Source organism: Haliotis rubra, unplaced genomic scaffold (assembly GCF_003918875.1).
Source record: "Haliotis rubra isolate DU_JTF1 unplaced genomic scaffold, ASM391887v1 Scf590, whole genome shotgun sequence".
Taxonomy (NCBI): Eukaryota; Metazoa; Mollusca; class Gastropoda; order Lepetellida; family Haliotidae; genus Haliotis; species Haliotis rubra.
This window is the reverse complement of record NW_025767291.1, coordinates 247,501-268,961: the sequence shown is the minus strand read 5'-3', so window position 1 is coordinate 268,961 and position 21,461 is coordinate 247,501. Positions and strand designations below refer to the sequence as shown.

General features: G+C 40.9%; 1 protein-coding gene across 1 annotated transcript in view; it reads left to right on the top strand.

Annotated features, from left to right (window-relative positions):
- The first annotated feature begins 321 nt into the window (after positions 1-321).
- The window catches only part of LOC124255051 (integumentary mucin C.1-like), a 44,490-nt gene continuing 23,350 nt past the window's right edge, over positions 322-21,461 (top strand). Inside the window, exon 1 of the mRNA XM_046688891.1 lies at positions 322-578. Coding sequence (XP_046544847.1) covers positions 339-578 — 240 coding nt within the window. The 5' untranslated portion in view covers positions 322-338. The remainder of the gene's footprint in view (positions 579-21,461) is intronic.

The following is a 21,461-nucleotide window of genomic DNA, read 5'->3' as shown; positions in this document are numbered from 1 at the left end:
AGAGGTATATGTCTGGGTTTATTCCTGAATCTATATATGGAATATTGTCCTTCGCTAATTCTTGTTCTGTTTAATAAGGATCACTATACGATGTCAAAACTACCAACAAAGTGAAAGTATTAATTAAAGCACCGACTGTCTTTATTATAAAAACGATGTATATACGATATATGTTTTTACCGTAGTACGTGACGGAACGCCGTATTGATTCCATTTATACGTATGAATGCTCCAATCAACATCATGGCTCTTCAAATATTTATGTGCAGGTGTATATTGAGAAGCGCCGTGTATTGAACGCTATTTGCCCTGCTCGTCAGATAGTGTAGGGCCACACCATGCAGACGTTGGTTGTTCAGCTGTTGACATTCTACAGTGTATATAGGTGTATTACATGTCATGGCCAGGATGTGTTCCTTACCAGAGTGACGCCCTCCTCCCTGGTCTGTGATTCTCTGTGTACCTACACAACCAGGTGTGGCTCCTACTTCTGGGATGCTGCCACCGGATCCTGCCACCTGCATGCAGGAAGAGACACCGGCAGCAGTAGATGGGGTCGGCTGCTTGTTCAGTATCAGGTAATTACAGCAAAGATTATCATTTTGGAGAACTAAATTTAACCCTTATTATCAGTCTCAGGTTGTTAAAGCAACGATTATGCTTTTGGAGAAGTAAATTAAATCTTTATTATCAGTCTCAGGTAACTACAGCAAAGATAATATTTTCAAAGAGCGTACGAAATTAAATCCGTAAATCAATTCTAGGTAATAACAGCAAAAGTGCTCTCTATATATTGAGTTTTATGTTAAATCCCTATATTCAGTAGCTGTAATTGCAGCAAACATAGTTATTTTACAGAGAGCACGGAATTTAACTCACATATATCAAGATTTAGTAACTAAAGCAAGTACGCTCTCTCTATATGGAGCAGACCCGTGAAGATCCGGGGTAGAATAGGTCTTCAGCAACCCATTCTTGTCAGAAAAGGCGACTATGCTTGTCGTAAAAGGCGACTAACGGGATCGGGTGGTCAGGCTCGCTGACTTGGTTGACACATGTCATCGGTTCCCAATTGCGCAGATCGATGCTCATGCTGTTGGTCACTGGATTGTCTGGTCCAGACTCGATTATTTACAGACCGCCGCCATATAGCTGGAATATTGCTGAGTGCGGCGTAAAACTAACCTCACTCACTCACTCACTATATGGAGCACAAAGCCAAATGACAATGACAGTGATTGTCATTGTCAATGTGACAAAGTTAAATCCTTATATTCAACCTCAGGGAAATACAACAATATCCTTATATCCTTATCTTTAAGAGAAATCTTTATGAAGGAGCTAGCAAAGCGAACACACGTTTAGTTGCGAGTAGTTTTTTTGAGAATAATTTAAGAAAAATCATACTTCGGTCATCTTATGCTTGATGGCAATGAAAAACAGTCCTACCTTAATAATTGGGTTTACTGAACACAGCATTAGCTCGTGAGGGACGTTTACCTGATACAGCATCCGGGTATGAGTGGTTTATTCCTTAAACCATTGGCGTATACGTGTGGTTCAGTAGATAAAGCATTGACGTACAAGTGTGATATATTTGTTAAACCATTGGCGTATACGTGTGGTTCAGTAGATAAAGCATTGACGTACAAGTGTGATATATTTGTTAAACCATTGGCGTATACGTGTGGTTCAGTAGATAAAGCATTGACGTACAAGTGTGATATATTTGTTAAACCATTGGTGTATACGTGTGGTTCAGTAGACAAAGCATTGACGTACAAGTGTGATATATTTGTTAAACCATTGGCTTATACGTGTGGTTCAGTAGATAAAGCATTGACGTACAAGTGTGATATATTTGTTAAACCATTGGCGTATACGTGTGGTTCAGTAGATAAAGCATTGACGTACAAGTGCGATATATTTGTTAAACCATTGGCGTATACGTGTGGTTCAGTAGACAAAGCATTGACGTACAAGTGTGATATATTTGTTAAACCATTGGCGTATACGTGTGGCTCAGTAGACAAAGCATTGACGTACAAGTGTGATATATTTGTTAAACCATTGGCGTATACGTGTGGTTCAGTTGACAAAGCATTGACGTACAAGTGTGATATATTTGTTAAACCATTGGCGTATACGTGTGGTTCAGTAGACAAAGCATTGACGTACAAGTGTGATATATTTGTTAAACCACTGGCGTATATGTGTGGTGTATTAAATAAAGCATTGGAGCATAAGTGTAGTTTATGAGATAAAGCATTGGCGTATACGTGTGGTTCAGTAGATAAAGCATTGACGTACAAGTGTGATATATTTGTTAAACCATTGGCTTATACGTGTGGTTCAGTAGATAAAGCATTGACGTACAAGTGTGATATATTTGTTAAACCATTGGCGTATACGTGTGGTTCAGTTGACAAAGCATTGACGTACAAGTGCGATATATTTGTTAAACCATTGGCGTATACGTGTGGTTCAGTAGATAAAGCATTGACGTACAAGTGCGATATATTTGTTAAACCACTGGCGTATATGTGTGGTGTATTAAATAAAGCTTTGGAGCATAAGTGTAGTTTATGAGATAAAGCATTGGCGTATACGTGTGGTTCAGTAGATAAAGCATTGACGTACAAGTGTGATATATTTGTTAAACCATTGGCGTATAAGTGTGGTGTATTAAATAAAGCATTGACGTACAAGTGTGATATATTTGTTAAACCATTGGCGTATACGTGTGGTTCAGTTGACAAAGCATTGACGTACAAGTGTGATATATTTGTTAAACCATTGGCGTATACGTGTGGTTCAGTAGATAAAGCATTGACGTACAAGTGCGATATATTTGTTAAACCACTGGCATATATGTGTGGTGCATTAAATAAAGCTTTGGAGCAGAAGTGTAGTTTATGAGATAAAGCATTGGCGTATACGTGTGGTTCAGTAGATAAAGCATTGACGTACAAGTGTGATATATTTGTTAAACCATTGGCGTGTACATGTGGTTCAGTAGACAGAGCATTGACGTACAAGTGTGATATATTTGTTAAACCATTGGCGTATACGTGTGGTTCAGTTGACAAAGCATTGACGTACAAGTGTGATATATTTGTTAAACCATTGGCGTATTAGTGTGGTGTATTAAATAAAGCATTGGAGTATAAGTGTAGTTTATGAGATAAAGCATTGGCATATAAGTTTGGTTTTGTAGATTAAGCATTACGTATAAGTAGAGGTTTATTAAATCTGTTTGTAGTCGACACCACAAAACCCTTTCTCGCATTGTAATTATGATAGGGCTTCAAATCCCTGGGAAAACGCTCACCCATCGCTGGGACCTGCTAGCATTAGCATACTGGTAGTGATTAGAAAACACATGCTCATGATATATTCGACTTAGGTTTTGCAGAGATTATTTGTGAATATTGAAACTATTTCAATATTCACAAATAATCTTAAAGCAGATAAGATCTTAAAGCAGAAGCGATTCCGACGATGCGTGAAGACTGATTTGTCGTTTTATTTACAGTAGATATTTTGTTTTCAGCCAGTAACATTAGTTCTGAATTCCAACATCTGAAAATAACCCTTCTTACTAATTACCATTAATAATGAAAGCAAATTCCAAGACTCGTGTAATGTGATATTTGGCACAAATTTTCATGCCTATTCCTCGTTCAGACAAGCAAACTATACTGAGTCAAAAAAGAAACTTCACAAAATGTAATTTGAAAAATAATGAATAATTTTTCTCTGATGATACATCTATGTATCCGAAATGGGATCCCTATCTTTCGACACTAGAAAAACGTTAGCAAAACCCACTCAAACCCATCCATTCGCCGTGCAAATGACGTTAGTGCCAAATCAGGTTTTGCACGTGCAGTCGATCACGTGATCTTTGCATCGGAGTTTTCTTCATATGCACGTGTTTGCATTGGCCTCAAGAATTGAAAAAAACACTTTTAAACCACAGTTCTAACGGTACTTGAAATGCCACGATTGTCAAATGTGCAACGTGAACGTGCCGTTGGCATGTTGCAAGCAGGAAGATCAGTTATTGACGTCGCAAGAGCAATGGGATGCAGCCGTCGTACTGTGTATGACTTGCGAGGTCGTCTACAACAAACTGGCACCACTTCTGATCACCCAAGGTCGGGTCGTCCACGTGTGACGTCACGAGCAGAAGACCGTCAAATCGTCTTACGTCACCTACGTGACAGATTTCTGCCGGCTACACGAACCAGGGCTGAGATGTTTAGAGGTCGACTGTCCTCACAGACCATTCGAAATCGGTTGCGGGCTGCCAATCTCCATTCTCGACGTCCATATCGTGGGCCAATGTTGACGCCGTTTCATCAACGTCAACGTCTGCTGTGGGCCCAACGTCACCTCCGATGGACCCAGAGAGACTGGAATCGAGTCGTCTTTAGCGATGAATCAGGTTTACCCTCAGATTCGCGGACGGCAGGCATAGAGTCTGGAGACGACGTCGTGAACGGTATGCCCAATGTTGTGTACAGGAAGTCGACAGATTCGGGGGCGGAAGTTGCATGGTGTGGGGTGCTTTCTGTGGGAACAACCGTTCCCGACTTCTGGTCATCCGTGGAAACCTCACAGCTGCTGCTTACCGCGACCAGGTGCTCACCCCTGAACTCATTCCTTTCATGGCGGCTCATGGCCCAGGTCTACAGTTCCAGCATGATAATGCTCGGCCGCATACCGCGATGTTGACACGAAATTTCCTTCAAAACGCTGGAATCAACGTCATGGACTGGCCATCGAGGTCCCCTGACCTTAATCCAATAGAGCACGTTTGGGATGCACTTGGGAGAAGGCTTCGTGGTCTTAGGAACCAACCTCAGAATTTGCAGGAACTTGGCACTGCCTTGCAAGAGCAATGGCGCAGAATCCCCAACCACGTGTTCACAAGCATCAGGCAGTCGATGAGGAGACGGTGTTTGGCAGTGGTGGTGAAAGCGCGGGGCTGCCATACACGATATTGAACTGAGAAATTTCGCACTTTTATTCTTGTGACTTGACATTCTGTATACCCATGTTTTGGAACGGCGGTGTAGCCTAATAGAACTGATTATGGCACTGTCAGTGTATCGAGTACATCACACAGATCTCAGCAATGAAATAATAACAATTTAACCATCTTACCATCTCTTGTTCTTTTATAGTGCCCTGAAGAAAGAATGTGAAGTTTCTTTTTTTTGACTCAGTATATTTTCTACCGGAGGTATATGCATCGGTTTATTCCTGCATAACAAGTGTGAAGAGTGTCAAGTTATACATTACAACTATGAATTCATTAAGAAACTGTATTTTCTTTTTCAATGATTATTATATTTGCATACATTAATAATCACAATTGACATATTAGCATATTTTTTTTAAAATGCATCATTTGTTAAATAGTTTATAAAATATGACACAATAAATGTAAGCGTATAACCGTTATTTTCAAATTATGCAAATTTATATTTGCATGCTAACAAAATTTGACACAATGTCATAATACAGCTTTGGAGCGTAGATGCCGTTTTCAGTGTCCCCCGCCGTGATATTGCTGGAATATTGCTACCAGTAACACTAAATTCCCTCACCCACTCATGATAGAGCTGGGTGGTTGACAGTAATTGGATGGGTGACCGTGTTTGGCAGCTTGACTCCTAAGAGTTTCTAGGACTACAGTCCTGCCCCACTACGAATCACACGTGACACACGTGGTCTCACCCTAGACAAGTGAGTTTGCTCAATGTTGTCTCTGTTCACTCAGCACTGAATGGGTACCCGGTAGGGTACGTTATATAACGGATAACCTTCTACAGCCTCCCAGGCAGCTTGGGTTATATGGGGAAATAATGTATTAGCGCTTTGAGATTGCACAAGTCCAGGAAACAGGCACTATCTAAAAAAGCCACTATAGTTATATGTACTTATTTACCTGGTGAATGAACATAATGGTGTGTTTTTCACAGTAATGCAAGTAAATTGTTAAAATCGTTGCATTGTCCCAGGCAAAGTCGTTAATGAGTTTTCGATGTCTGTCAGTGCCATGTAACAGTAAAAGTTAGAGATTAATGGTCTCCGCGCAGATAGTTATTGCTGTTATTCAAGTGTGTATTTTCAGTATGGAACTGTTACCTGTACTCAATAAGGCACTCAATATAACGGGATCGGCTCTCCATTCCGTTAACAAATACGTCCTTTGGAACACTCAAAATCATGTGAGGATGACAGTGTGAATCTATTGGTGTTAACGAAGATAATTAATTAGGTACAAGCTAAAAGGGGTTTACGTCGCTTTCAAGATTACTGCAGTTTATTAGCGACGCACGTGTCTTATGCCCTAGATGTTCAACTCATCCGATTAAGTGAAATGTTGGTAATTGACGGGCTGAAACACGGGTCGGAGTAAATAGAAAGAGTAAATAGGAGTGACAAATAGACTACCTAAAACGCTCGACACGGGTCGGAGTAAATAGAAAAAACTGACGAAATGAATGACGCTAATAAATATTCTGACTTCGTGCACACGCCTGGGTCCATGTTCACATCACCGTGGCCCGATGGCAGCTTGCGCTTAGTTGAGCAAGCGTTTGCCTGAAACATTCTTGTGTGTACTGGTCGACTGGAACCGAAAACAATGGATTAAAAAACATTGCTTTTGTAACGGAAGTTGTCAGTTTTCGCATGAACTCATCGGCATCGCTTCTGCTTTCAGATCTTATCATAGCTCCCTTGTGAATATTGAAAGGTAGTCTCTTACTACCACACATGACAGATTTGAAACTTCACAATCATTCATGTGGTCGCTTCATGAAATATCGAGCATGTTGTGCAAGGTTGATTTTAAACACAGGCTGAAATTGTGTCTGCACAGGACGTGGACCCTTGGGTGAAATGTCACTGTTGTGTCATGAAAAAAGGTCGACGTCCTGTCCCTTTGATCTAATGCCAATTAACAGGGGATTAAAAAGACAAAAACTAATCCAGTGTTTTCATAAGGCGATCATCCGGATTATGCGGTTCAGAGCACAGACAACAGGAGAAAAGTACTTTATTTCGTCCACTTTATTTCACATACAAAACCATCCAACATGAAGGAGGTGCGATACAGTATCTGCAAACTTAGGGTGCTGATTTGTCTATTCCTAAGATCACGTCTTAGGACGTCCAGGCGACGTTCCAAGTCCATGTATTTCTTTTTTCTTTAATGGACGTTTCTGTCCACCGCCATACTGCAACAGGCGGAATTTGCTCTTTAGCATGATACCCGTGAAGATCCGGGTTAGAATTGGTCTTCAGCTCCCCATGCCTGTCGTAACGGAATCGGTTGGTCAGGCTCGATTTGATTCACACATATCATCGTATCCCAATTGCGTAGATCGATGCTCATGCTGTTGATCACTAGATTGACTGGTTAAGACTCGATTATTTACAGATCGCCGCCATATAGCTGGAATATTGCTAGGTGCGACGTAAAACTAAATTCACTCACCCTTAGCAAGATGTTTAGCAATAAAACATGAGGTCGCCTTTTCCTAACAATCTCTTCAGACAAGAGTATCACCCTTCCAGATGGTTCCACTGGAATATATGGAGGTCAGCCTCGATGCAGTAGCTGGTGATGTCTCACTGATGTCTCGGGAGCGTAGGTCGTCGGGCATGGTCGCTAATGTGTCCAACCACAGCTCCTCAACCTTCAAATAGACATTTATCAATACCATGCATGATATATCTATACTACCCATCAAAAGTTTAGACTCTTATATATATATATATATATATATATATATATCGGGCATGGTCGCTAATGTGTCCAACCACAGCTCCTCAACCTTCAAATAGACATTTATCAATACCATGCATGATATATCTATACTACCCATCAAAAGTTTAGACTCACTTATATATATATATATATATATATATATATCGGGCATGGTCGCTAATGTGTCCAACCACAGCTCCTCAACCTTCAAATAGACGCATTTATCAATACCATGCATGATATATCTATACTACCCATCAAAAGTTTAGACTCACTTATATATATATATATATATATATATATATCGGGCATGGTCGCTAATGTGTCCAACCACAGCTCCTCAACCTTCAAATAGACATTTATCAATACCATGCATGATATATCTATACTACCCATCAAAAGTTTAGACTCACTTATATATATATATATATATATATATATCGGGCATGGTCGCTAATGTGTCCAACCACAGCTCCTCAACCTTCAAATAGACATTTATCAATACCATGCATGATATATCTATACTACCCATCAAAAGTTTAGACTCACTTATATATATATATATATATATATATATATATACGCATATAAATGTATATAAGTAGTACAGGTGTTCAGTCATAAATATTGCATAGATAAATAAAAACAGAATGCCGTTTTTCTCCAAGTTTGTTTCGTTTCGTTGCACAACTTCCTGAAGAGTAAAGAACGAAACATGTTGGAGAAAAAACGGCATTCTGTTTATATTTATCTATGCAATATATATATATATATATAATTCGAAGATGAATTTCTCTGCAACTCGGGAGAACCAACTGCAAACCTTAAGCAGATGGGTTGCAAGAGGATCATGCATCAAATTGCTGAAAAGCATGTGCAAATATCGTGCATGTGAACAGCTGCGTTTTGGTGTTGAGTTTTGTTAAGAATTCGACAATTTTCACTGAGCTTCACCATTTATTGAACCCGTGATAATAATCTTTTCAACGTTATGAATTTGTTTTACAATACTCCAGTTCATGTGTAAACCGTACCTTTAAAAAGTATGGAATGTTTTGCAAAATCTAGTTTAGAACATTTGACTGAAGTAAGTGGCTACATTTACACTAGTGAGTTTAAACTATTGATGGGTCGTATACATACTGTTTTCACCCAGTTTTTTCCTTACATATCCAAATTGAATGAAACATGTCCATCACTGTAAAATTCACTCTCATATTATGACATTGCTGACATTTTGAGTAAAATACGTGAGTGAACTATGTTCACGTCTTACGCGATGCTCACGTTGTGGAAAGTCTTCAAACAAAACCTACTAGCGGATTACACTCTCCTACCCAGAGTTCCGTGCGGCAAGCCAGCAAACAATATGTGTTGATGACCTTTTCCCGTTTTAATCGAACATCAGATCGTGGAAAATATTGGAGGTGAGAACGTATGGGAAAACAGCAGATGGTAACAGTCTACAGGTTTAAACGAAAATAAGACTAATGAGGACTGATCTCCTGATCGTGAACATGATATTGACGTTTTTCTTCAGATATCAACTCCTTGTTATCAGCTTTTTCAGCTCCTCTTTATCAGCGATAATTATGGTACCTTAATCGGGAGTTTTGGTCTTCAGGAATCCATGCTTGTCGTAAGAGGCCCCTAAAGTATCGGTAGATGCATGTCACAGTATCACAAATGCGTAGAAGTTCTAGAACGATGCTCATGATACAGAACATATTTTATGGATGACAACTTCTTTATTTCTTTATCCATAAAATTTGTTCTGTATTGTATCAACTTCTAAAATGTAACTCAAACAAGTGATGCTCATGCTGTCAATCACGGGATTGTCTGGTCCAGATTATATACAGACCACGGTCATATAGCTGGGATATTGCAGCGTATGCAATAAACAATAAAAATACATAACGTGTGTGCGTTTGTTTGTTGTCTGGGTCACACAATCCAGTGATTGACATCACGAGCATCGATCTACGCAAGTGGGTTGCGATTATATGCACCAACCACATCAACTATTCGATCTCATTAGTCTAGATCTCTTACGGCAAGCATGGTTTGCTGAAGACAAATTCTAAACCAGACTTTCACGGATCTGAACAACCAACATAGGTTATACTATTATGCCTTCCTATTTCTACAGCCAGTCTAAAGTTTCTTTCAGTTGCATTTTTTGAAGTTGGAGAGTCAGATAAGGACAAACTTTATCGATGAACAACTTCTTTAGTCAAGTGATGCGACGTTTCGATACAGATTCTTGTGTCGTTGTCAAGCAGATACCTGTATCGAAACGTCGCACCACCCGAATAAAGAAGTTGTTCATCGATAAAGTTTGTACTTATTACATCTAAACTGAGACAAGACATGTTTGTAAATACTGGAAGAACTGCTGAAAGATATGTTTCCATTTAACATTGCTTGAAATCCACCATACAGCTTACATTTCGAAGACATTTGCACTGTATAATGCCATGTTTCTGACAAACATACAATCTGTTCTTAAACAAACATATGCAGACATTGACATATCCAATCTCCTGAGCATGATGCGATCTATTATTTTCAATAATTGTCCCATGATTAACAAAATGTATCTTTAACAGACGGAAATTTGTATCAAGGTCATCTGATTCATTTTCAGACAATGAGCCCACCCGCTGAAGAAAAATGATAGTTTCCCATAGTGCTCAATCATTCGAGCGTCGTCTCTTCTTAAATGTTACATGAATAATTGATGGATTAATAATGCAGATACATGCAGGCACTGCGAGAGCTTGATACCTTTCAAATACCAGCCACAGTACAATACTATAATCATAGTTCAGAGACTGGTACATCAACAGCTTCGAAAACACGAAATATCCGAATAAACGTTCATGTATTTCTTCTTTGATTGGCCTTCTAGAAGGTGGGTAGATGAAGAATGAGGACTATTTTTATGGACATACAACTTCTTTATTCTATATAGCCGACGATTCGACATATATTCTAATGTCGTTGTCAAGCAAGTGGTTGATTCATTTTCTGGCAACACCACTTGTTTGACAACGACATGAGAATCTATGTCGTCGCCTATATAGAATAAAGAAGTTGTATATCCATAAAAATAGTCCTCATCCTTTAAACTTTCATGTACTTACGACTCGTGCAGGTCCGTGTTGGAATGAACCTTCAGTAACTCATGCTTGTCGTAAGAGGCGACTAACGGGATCGGGTGGTCAGGCTCGTTGACTTTGTTGACATATGTCATCGCAGATCGATGCTCATGCTGTTGATCATTGGACTGTCTGGTCCAGACCCAATTATTTATAGACCGCCGCCATATAGCTGGAATATTGCTGAGTGCGGCGTAAAACTAAACTCACTCACTCACTCACTCATGTACTTACGTTCAGAATCGGTTCAGACATAAACGCTGAGTTCGAAATAACCCGTGTGCACTTACACCAGGACACTGTGACATCTTAAAGATTATTTATTCAGGCTTATATCCGCAATGTTTGAAAATACGATTGATAATTTCATCATTTCTTATCCAATTTTGATGTGAACATCTTTGGGGGAACCTGCGTAAAGGGATATAATGTATACCTCGTGAAGTTTTATTGAGCTAACTGACAATAATAGCGCAACGGATGTCTCATCAGCCATACGTTTTCGAGAAACACATGCACGACATGCACGAGTTTTCATCTAGATTTTATGAGATATTTATAAGCATTGAAGTGACTTTGGAACCATTTAAGTTGAAAAACAGTGTGTGTAACCTTTGTTACACTACTTGATACACTTTGTATCTTCATTGTTTGTACACAACCCCTTTGATACCCATGTTCTGGTGGCACACGTTAGCCGTCGGAATATATCATGGCGTAACCAACCTGACTCGTCACTCGGGTTCTGGTCCGGCTGCTGGACTTTGGGTGACTGTTATTAAGACCTCGACCAGCTTTGATGTTGGCTCGTAGCTGTGTTCTCACGTAAAACGTAACCCCAGGGGTTCACCTCATGTAGAATATGTTCCGGTTAATGGACGATGGGAGACTGTCATCTTCACTAGCTTTGATGTATGCTGGTAGCTGTGTTCTCATGTGAAACGTAACCCCATAGGATTCACCTAATGTGGAATATGTTCCAGCTAATGGAGTTTGGGGACTGTTGAGGTCACCTTCGCTAGCTTTGATGTAAGCCATGTTCCCATGGGATCCGCCTCCACCAGTCACATGGAACCTGTTCCGATGTTGGACCTTGGCTGACATTTGGTCACCTGTTAATTGTGTCCAGATAGTTCCAGAAACACGAAGAGACACACATGGTGATTGTGGCGATATCTCGGCTGGCGTTGTCCTGACGGAACTGACTTCCTGTCACTGTTGGTGTGGCGCACCAGTGGCTGCATGACTCCTTGGCTGCCCGATTCCACCGTATGGTGACCAAACGTGTCATTAGTTCCAGTAGCTGCAAGACTCCACCCTTGTACCTACATGTATGGGGGCGGTGGGGTAGCCTAGTGGTTAATGCGTTGGCTCGTCACGCCGAAGACCCGGGTTCGAATCCCCACATGGGTACAATGTGTGAAGCCCATTTCTGGTGTCTCCCGCCGTGATATTGCTGGAATATTGCTAAAAGCGGCGTAAAACCAAAATCAGTCAGTCAGCCTACACGTATGGGTTTTTAGATGCCACTGTACGGTGACCAAACGTGTCATTAGTTCCAGTAGCTGCAAGCCTCCACCCTTGTATCTATGGGTTCTTAGATGCACTGTATGGTGACAAACGATGACGTAAGTTCAGCTGGCTGCACCACTGCACTCATGTACTCTACTTTATGGTGATCAAAGTTGTCCTCATGTACTACATGGTGATCAAAGTGGCGATCATCTACTTTATGTGATCAAAGTGGTGATCATCTACTTTATGTGATCAAAGTGGTGATCATCTACTTTATGGTGATCAAAGTGGTGATCATCTACTTTATGATGATCAAAGTGGTGATCATCTACTTTATGGTGATCAAAGTGGTGATCATCTACTATATGGTGATCAAAGTGGTGATCATCTACTTTATGATGATCAAAGTGGTGATCTATTATGATGATCAAAGTGGTGATCATCTACTTTAGGTGGTGATCATCTACTTTATGATGATCAAAGTTGTGATTATCTACTTTATGGTGATCAAAGTGATCATCTAAGTGATCAAAGTGGATCATCTACTTTATGGTGATCAAAGTGGTGATCATCTACTTTATGGTGATGTGATGATCTAAGTGGTGATCATCTACTTTATGGTGATCTAAGTTGTGATCATCTACTTTATGGTGATCAAAGTTGTGATCATCTACTTTATGATGATCAAAGTGGTGATCATCTACTTTATGGTGATCTAAGTTGTGATCATCTACTTTATGATGATCAAAGTTGTGATCATCTACTTTATGATGATCAAAGTGGTGATCATCTACTTTATGGTGATCAAAGTGGTGATCATCTACTTTATGGTGATCAAAGTGGTGATCATCTACTTTATGATGATCAAAGTGGTGATCATCTACTTTATGGTGATCAAAGTGGTGATCATCTACTTTATGGTGATCAAAGTGGTGATCATCTACTTTATGGTGATCAAAGTGGTGATCATCTACTTTATGGTGATCTAAGTTGTGATCATCTACTTTATGGTGATCAAAAGTGGGTGATCATCTACTTTATGGTGATCAAAGTGGTGATCATCTACTTTATGGTGATCAAAGTGGTGATCATCTACTTTATGGTGATCAAAGAGGTGATCATCTACTTTATGATGATCAAAGAAAGATCAAAGTGACTGAAAGTTGTGATCATCTACTTTATGGTGATCAAAGTGGTGATCATCTACTTTATGGTGATCCAAGTTGTGATCATCTACTTTATGGTGATCTAAAGTGATGTGATCATCTACTTTATGGTGATCAAAGTTGGTGATCATCTACTTTATGGTGATGATCATCTACTTTATGGTGATCAAAGAGGTGATCATCTACTTTATGGTGATCAAAGTTGTGATCATCTACTTTATATGGTGATCTAAGTGGTGATCATCTATCTATGGTGATCAAAGATGTGATCATCTACTCTATGGTGATTTATGGTGATTATCTACTTTATGGTGATCAAAAGGTGATCATCTACTTTATGGTGATCATCTACTTTATGGTGATCTAAGAGGTGATTATCTACTTTATGGTGATCAAAGAGGTGATCATCTACCTTATGCGGTGATCAAAGCTGTGATCATCTACTTTATGGTGATCAAAGTGGTGATTATCATACTTTATGGTGATCAAAGAGGTGATCATCTACTTTATGGTGATCTAAGTGGGTGATTATCTACTTTATGGTGATCAAAGTATGATCATCTACTCTTTATGGTGATGATCATCTACTTTATGCAGGATCTTATGGTGATTATTATGGTGATCAAAAGTGATCATGTCTACTTTATGGTGATCAAAGGCAGGATCATCTACTTTATGGTGATCAAAGTGATCTACTCTTTATGGTGATCAAAGTGACGTATCTACACTTTATGGTGATCATCTACTTTATGGTGATCAAAGTGGTGATTATCTACTTTATGGTGATCAAAGAGGTGATCATCTACTTTATGGTGATCAAAGTGGTGATCATCTACTATATGGCGATCAAAGAGGTGATCATCTACTTTATGGTGATCAAAGTTGTGATCATCTACTTTATGGTGATCAAAGATCGAAGTGGTGATCATCTACTATATGGTGTGATCATCTACTTTATGGTGATCAAAGTGGTGATCATCTACTTTATGGTGATCAAAGTTGTGATCATCTACTTTATGGTGATCAAAGTGGTGATCATCTACTTTATGGTGATCAAAGTTGTGATCATCTACTTTATGGTGATAGTGGTGATCAAATGGGTGATCATCTACTCATATGGCGGATCAAAGCCAGGATTATTTACTTTATTTATAGATCTCGTGATCTTCCTATGTTATCTGACACCGCTTTCGCTCAGTCAGATACCATAGGAAGGACACTCGTTTCGTATAATTCGATTGTAATGAGACCTCGTGTAGTATTCTCTATTGATCTCACGCCACATCTCCAGGGAAACACAGTTTTGGATGATAAAAGCTGACTCGACCATCAGTTTGAAAAGTTTGAACTCACGTTGCCAACATGGCACGGTCTTCTCCCAGTGTCGCTTCAACGAGGTCAAGGACATCCAACGACATGCTCAATGGAGCGTTTCTGTTGAATGGTGATCGACCACATGCTGTTGAAGACGATGACCAAATCGTCCGACACATGTTACGAAAATGGGGAAGATGCAACTACTTGTATTGTCTCGCTTTGTCTTCCACAGTTCTAGGACTGTCAGCTGTCTATCGAATTCCATTGACTCGTCGTAGTTTTCTCATCGTGGGCTGAACTGTAAAGTCAAAGTTATTGGCAATATTCTGTCAGGCTCGCTGACCTGTTTAATACATGTCATCGTACTGCGTACTGTGTAGATCGATACTCATAATATCAACCCCGGTCACCCTATTCACAGTCTTGACATTGAACTGTTTTGGCTTTTGAGATTCCTAGTGCGGACTTACATATTATAAACGAGTGCACAATATCATGATTTTCACAGAATTCAGTCAAGAGGCAGGAATCATTTTCAGCGGTGTCGTGGTAGCAAAACAGCTGGGTTCGTCGTAGGGCTGCGCAATATAACCGGTTCACCGGCTCATACATGAAAACGATACGTATTGCGATACGCTGATCGAAAACCGGTATTTTGACTTGCATTCGGAAAACTTCGTAACACTCGGAAATCTCCGGATATTTCGTTTTTTCATTTGTGCCAAATATTATTCACATTTTTATTTTTAATCATGAATAAAAGTTGTTATTAAAGCTTAATCAAGCATAGTGATTTTGCTGTGTATTTGCTCTATAAATCAAGCAATACATATCGCAATACATGCTTTCGCATCGCAATATATCGCAATATGAAACTTCTCTGCAATACCCACCCCTAGTTCGTCGCTTATGAACAGATTTCCATAATACTCCTCTATGTTTGGAAACGATCCCAAAATATGAGGTGCATACGTTTCTGGCACTTCAGCATATTTGAGTGACATTTAATATCGTTTTTGTTTATATCAGCTTGCTTTTATATCAGGTGTGGCCTCAGGAATCCTGTCCACAACCGTCTCCGTGGTGTAGTGGTTAGAGCGTCCGCCCGGAGAGCGGAAGGTCGCGGGTTCGATCCCCGACCGCGTCATACCAAAAGACGTTAAAATATGGTACTTGTTGGTCCCTGCCTGGCGCTCGGCATTAATGGGTATAACAAGGACTTGTCGGCTTGGAGTCAGTATAATGTGTCTGAGTAGGGTATTCATGCTTCACTGCGGTATGGTATCTCAGTGGGCTAGAACTATAAAACCAGTTTCAGTCTGGGCTAGTACAAGCAGCCGCACCTACACATACACACGCATGCACGTCATCATATGAGCGAAATATTCACAAGCACGACGATAAACCCAATTTCACCTCACCTCATCTCACCCTGTCCACGGACCGATTCTTCCTGATTGTTGGTCCTTCTATTGATTGGTGTGTTTATCGAATGTCAATCCATAGTTGAATAGCGTTTTCCTTCGTAAATGGAATCGATTTCGTACGTTTCTGGCTCGATATGTCAAGGGACGCGTAACTCTTACATCATTTCTGGATTCACTGAATCTCAATCGAAAAGTGGATAATTACTTTCACATAATGTGATCTCTGGAACCAGAGTTATTTACACTATGTCTGTGAAATTGTAGTGTCACAAATCATTCGCTGAATCAAGTATCTATATATGTCTCAGAGCAGACATTTACAGACATTGTGTAACCATTTAGATTTATGAAGTGGTATCGTGTTAACAGTTACATCTACCTCAGTCCATTCCTCTTCAAAGCAGCAACTTATAGGCATTGTGTAATTCACAGGTAAATAATGAATAATGTGTCCATTTATATTGCGCCAAATTCCACACTAGGTATGCTCATAGCGCTAACAATGAAGGCACAGCACGTTATTACCCCGGATAACACAAGCTGCCTGTTAGGCGCTAGAAGGTTATAGTCATATGACTGTTTCCACCGGGTGAACAGAGACAATTTTGAACAAACTCACTTGCCTAAGGTGAGACCACATGTGTCACATCTGCTTCGTTGTGTAGCAGGACTCAAGTCCTAGAAACTCACAGCAGGAGTTAAGCTGCCAAACACGTCACCGGTCCCAGGACTGTCCGAGCTCGACGCTGCTTAACTTCACCGATTTGTTAACTGAGCTTTGAGCACAGGACCACACGCAACCAGGTATTGTGCAACGTTTTGTTAGAAAGTCATCACTGGTATCATCTTAACAGTAACATGGCTCGTCAATCTATTCCAACACACCAGTACATTTAGACAAAGAGAAATATAATAATGGAATAATAAATAATAAATGGATATTTCTTATGCGCCATAGTCCATCCAGAGCATGCTCAAAGCGCTACATATAAAAAGAGTGACTAGAGTTCAAGAAGAAGATATGACAATTAGCCAAAAATAACCGTGAGAGTATTTTACAGTTATAGGTTGTAGACTTTTGAAGAGGAAGGTTTTGAGTCCTGATTTGAATGCTTCTAGGGATGAAGCATTTTTATGGGAGTAGGAAGACTGTTCCATAGGGTTGGTGCTGCAAATTTGAATGACCTATGGCCAAAGTGTTTGAGACGAACTTGGGGAACTGAGAGAAGATGTTGATTCTGAGAGCGGAGAGAACGGGCAGGCATATATGTTGACAACATCTCAGAGAGGTATGGAGGAGCTAGGCCGTGTTTGCAGCGGAAAACAAGAGTGCAGATCTTGAAATGAATTCTTGCTTCAACCGGCAGCCAATGCAGACTCTGGACGATTGGGGTTATGTGAGTCCATTTGGATGTTTTAGTGACAACTCTGGCGGCAGCATTCTGAAGTTTTTGAAGTCTGAAGAGAAGATCATTGGAGATTCCAAACAGTAGGCTATTGCAATAGTCAATCCTGGAGAGAACAAGTGACTGAGTGAGAACTTTAGCAGCATCTGTGGTTACAAGATGGCGGATGTTACCAATAGAGTGGAAATATAACAATGGCCTCACACATAACTCTGGTTCTCCTTGAATCGACTTTGGCTTCTTTGAGCTGTGGAAAACAAATGACAATGACTTCTCTCATATATATAAACGCGTGGCGATCCGGGTTAGAATTGATCTTCAGCAACCCGTGATTGTCTCCATCCGTGAAGATCCGGGTTAGAATTGATCTTCAGAGCCCATGCTTGTCTCCCTCGTGAAGATCCGGGTTAGAATTGATCATTCCCAACCCATGCTTGTCTCCCTCGTGAAGATCCGGGTTAGAATTGATCTTCAGCAACCCGTGCTTGTCTCAATCCGTGAAGATCCGGGTTAGAATTAATCTTCAGAGCCCATGCTTGTCTCCCTCGTGAAGATCCGGGTTAGAATTGATCATTCTCAACCCATGCTTGTCTCCCTCGTGAAGATCCGGGTTAGAATTGATCTTCAGCAACCCATGCTTGTATCCACCCGTGAAGATCCGGTTTAGAATTGATCATTCCTATCCCATGCTTGTCTCCATCCGTGAAGATCCGGTTTAGAATTGATCATTCCCAACCCATGCTTGTCTCCCTCGTGAAGATCCGGGTTAGAATTGATCATTCCCAACCCATGCTTGTCTCCCTCGTGAAGATCCGGGTTAGAATTGATCATTCCTATCCTATGCTTGTCTCCATCCGTGAAGATCCGGGTTAGAATTAATCTGCAGCAACCCATGCTGGTCTCCACCTGTGAAGATCCGGGTTAGAATTGATCATTCCTATCCCATGCTTGTCTCTACCCGTGAAGATCCGGGTTAGAATTGATCTTCAGCAACACATGCTTGTCTCCACCCGTGAAGATCCGGGTTAGGATTGATCATTCCTATCCCATGCTTGTCTCTACCCGTGAAGATCCGGGTTAGAATGGATCATTCCTATCCCATGCTTGTCTCCACCCGTGAAGATCCGGGTTAGAATTGATCTTCAGCAACACATGCTTGTCTCCATCCGTGAAGATCCGGGTTAGAATTAATCTGCAGCAACCCATGCTTGTCTCTACCCGTGAAGATCCGGGTTAGAATAGATCTTCAGCAACCCATATTTGTCTCCATCCGTGAAGATCCGGGTTAGAATTGATCTTCAGCAACACATGCTTGTCTCCATCCGTGAAGATCCGGGGTTAGAATTAATCTGCAGCAACCCATGCTTGTCTCCATCCGTGAAGATCCGGGTTAGAATTAATCTTCAGCAACCCATGCTTGTCTCCACCCGTGAAGATCCGGGTAAGAATTAATCTGCAGCAACCTATGCTTGTCTCCACCCGTGAAGATCCGGGTTAGAATTGATCTTCAGAGCCCATGCTTGTCTCCCTCGTGAAGATCCGGTTTAGAATTGATCATTCCCAACCCATGCTTGTCTCCCTCGTGAAGATCCGGGTTAGAATTGATCTTCAGCAACACATGCTTGTCTCCATCCGTGAAGATCCGGGTTAGAATTAATCTGCAGGAACCCATGCTTGTCTCCACCCGTGAAGATCCGGGTTAGAATTAATCTGCAGCAACCCATGCTTGTCTCCATCCGTGAAGATCCGGGTTAGAATTGATCTTCAGCAACCCATGCTTGTCTCCATCCGTGAAGATCCGGGTTAGAATTGATCTTCAGAGCCCATGCTTGTCTCCCTCGTGAAGATCCGGGTTAGAATTGATCATTCCCAACCCATGCTTGTCTCCCTCGTGAAGATCCGGGTTAGAATTGATCATTCCTATCCTATGCTTGTCTCCATCCGTGAAGATCCGGGTTAGAATTAATCTGCAGCAACCCATGCTGGTCTCCACCTGTGAAGATCCGGGTTAGAATTGATCATTCCTATCCCATGCTTGTCTCTACCCGTGAAGATCCGGGTTAGAATTGATCTTCAGCAACACATGCTTGTCTCCACCCGTGAAGATCCGGGTTAGGATTGATCATTCCTATCCCATGCTTGTCTCTACCCGTGAAGATCCGGGTTAGAATGGATCATTCCTATCCCATGCTTGTCTCTACCCGTGAAGATCCGGGTTAGAATTGATCTTCAGCAACACATGCTTGTCTCTACCCGTGAAGATCCGGGTTAGAATAGATCTTCAGCAACACATGCTTGTCTCCATCCGTGAAGATCCGGGTTAGAATTAATCTGCAGCAACCCATGCTTGTCTTTACCCTTGAAGATCCGGGTTAGAATTAATCTTCAGCAACCCATATTTGTCTCCATCCGTGAAGATCCGGGTTAGAATTGATCTTCAGCAACACATGCTTGTCTCCATCCGTGAAGATCCGGGGTTAGAATTAATCTGCAGCAACCCATGCTTGTCTCCATCCGTGAAGATCCGGGTTAGAATTAATCTTCAGCAACCCATGCTTGTCTCCACCCGTGAAGATCCGGGTAAGAATTAATCTGCAGCAACCTATGCTTGTCTCCACCCGTGAAGATCCGGGTTAGAATTGATCTTCAGAGCCCATGCTTGTCTCCCTCGTGAAGATCCGGGTTTAGAATTGATCATTCCCAACCCATGCTTGTCTCCCTCGTGAAGATCCGGGTTAGAATTGATCTTCAGCAACACATGCTTGTCTCCATCCGTGAAGATCCGGGTTAGAATTAATCTGCAGGAACCCATGCTTGTCTCCACCCGTGAAGATCCGGGTTAGAATTAATCTGCAGCAACCCATGCTTGTCTCCATCCGTGAAGATCCGGGTTAGAATTAATCTGCAGCAACCCATGCTTGTCTCCACCCGTGAAGATCCGGGTTAGAATTGATGTTCAGAACCCATGCTTGTCTCCCTCACGAAGATCTGTGTTAGAAACCTATGCTTGTTGCAAAAGGCGACTAACGGGATCGGGTGGTCTGGTTCGCTGACTTGGTTTCCACATGTCATCGTATCCCAGTTACGCAGATTGATGCTCATGCTGTTGATCACTGGATTGTCTGGTCCAGACGCGATTATTTTCAGATCGCAATATAGCTGGAATATATTCAGTGTGGCGTTAAACTACAAATACACAATTGTTTTCAAATCACAATCTTAACAGAGAGAATTTTGCAATAACGCTATTGCAGCATTTGCTATTGCAACTTTGTAAACAAATGACACTGCCACGTAACATCTTTTATGTCGGTAACACTCCCCTCTTTCAAGTGAGTGCACATCTGCGTCGTGGGAACTCACTTAAATATTCTCTCTTTTCCCCCATGTTCTGCAAAGCCAACGAAGAATATTACCTGTATTTCCTGGCAACAATGTAACAGAACGGGAGGGACATCACAGTTCAAAATTAAAGAATTATAAGCTCAGCGGGTTTATCTGGTAGATTTCAAATCGATTTTAGTGAAAGTCTTTTTAAAACCAACAAGGCGGAGAAGACAATAAGTACGGTAGGTTCCTGGATCCATAACTTAGAATATTAATGGATTTTCGTCTCATCTGCCTCTTCGAGACAGCATGTTTTTTGGTTTTAGTGAATTATTCCTGGTAAAACATTC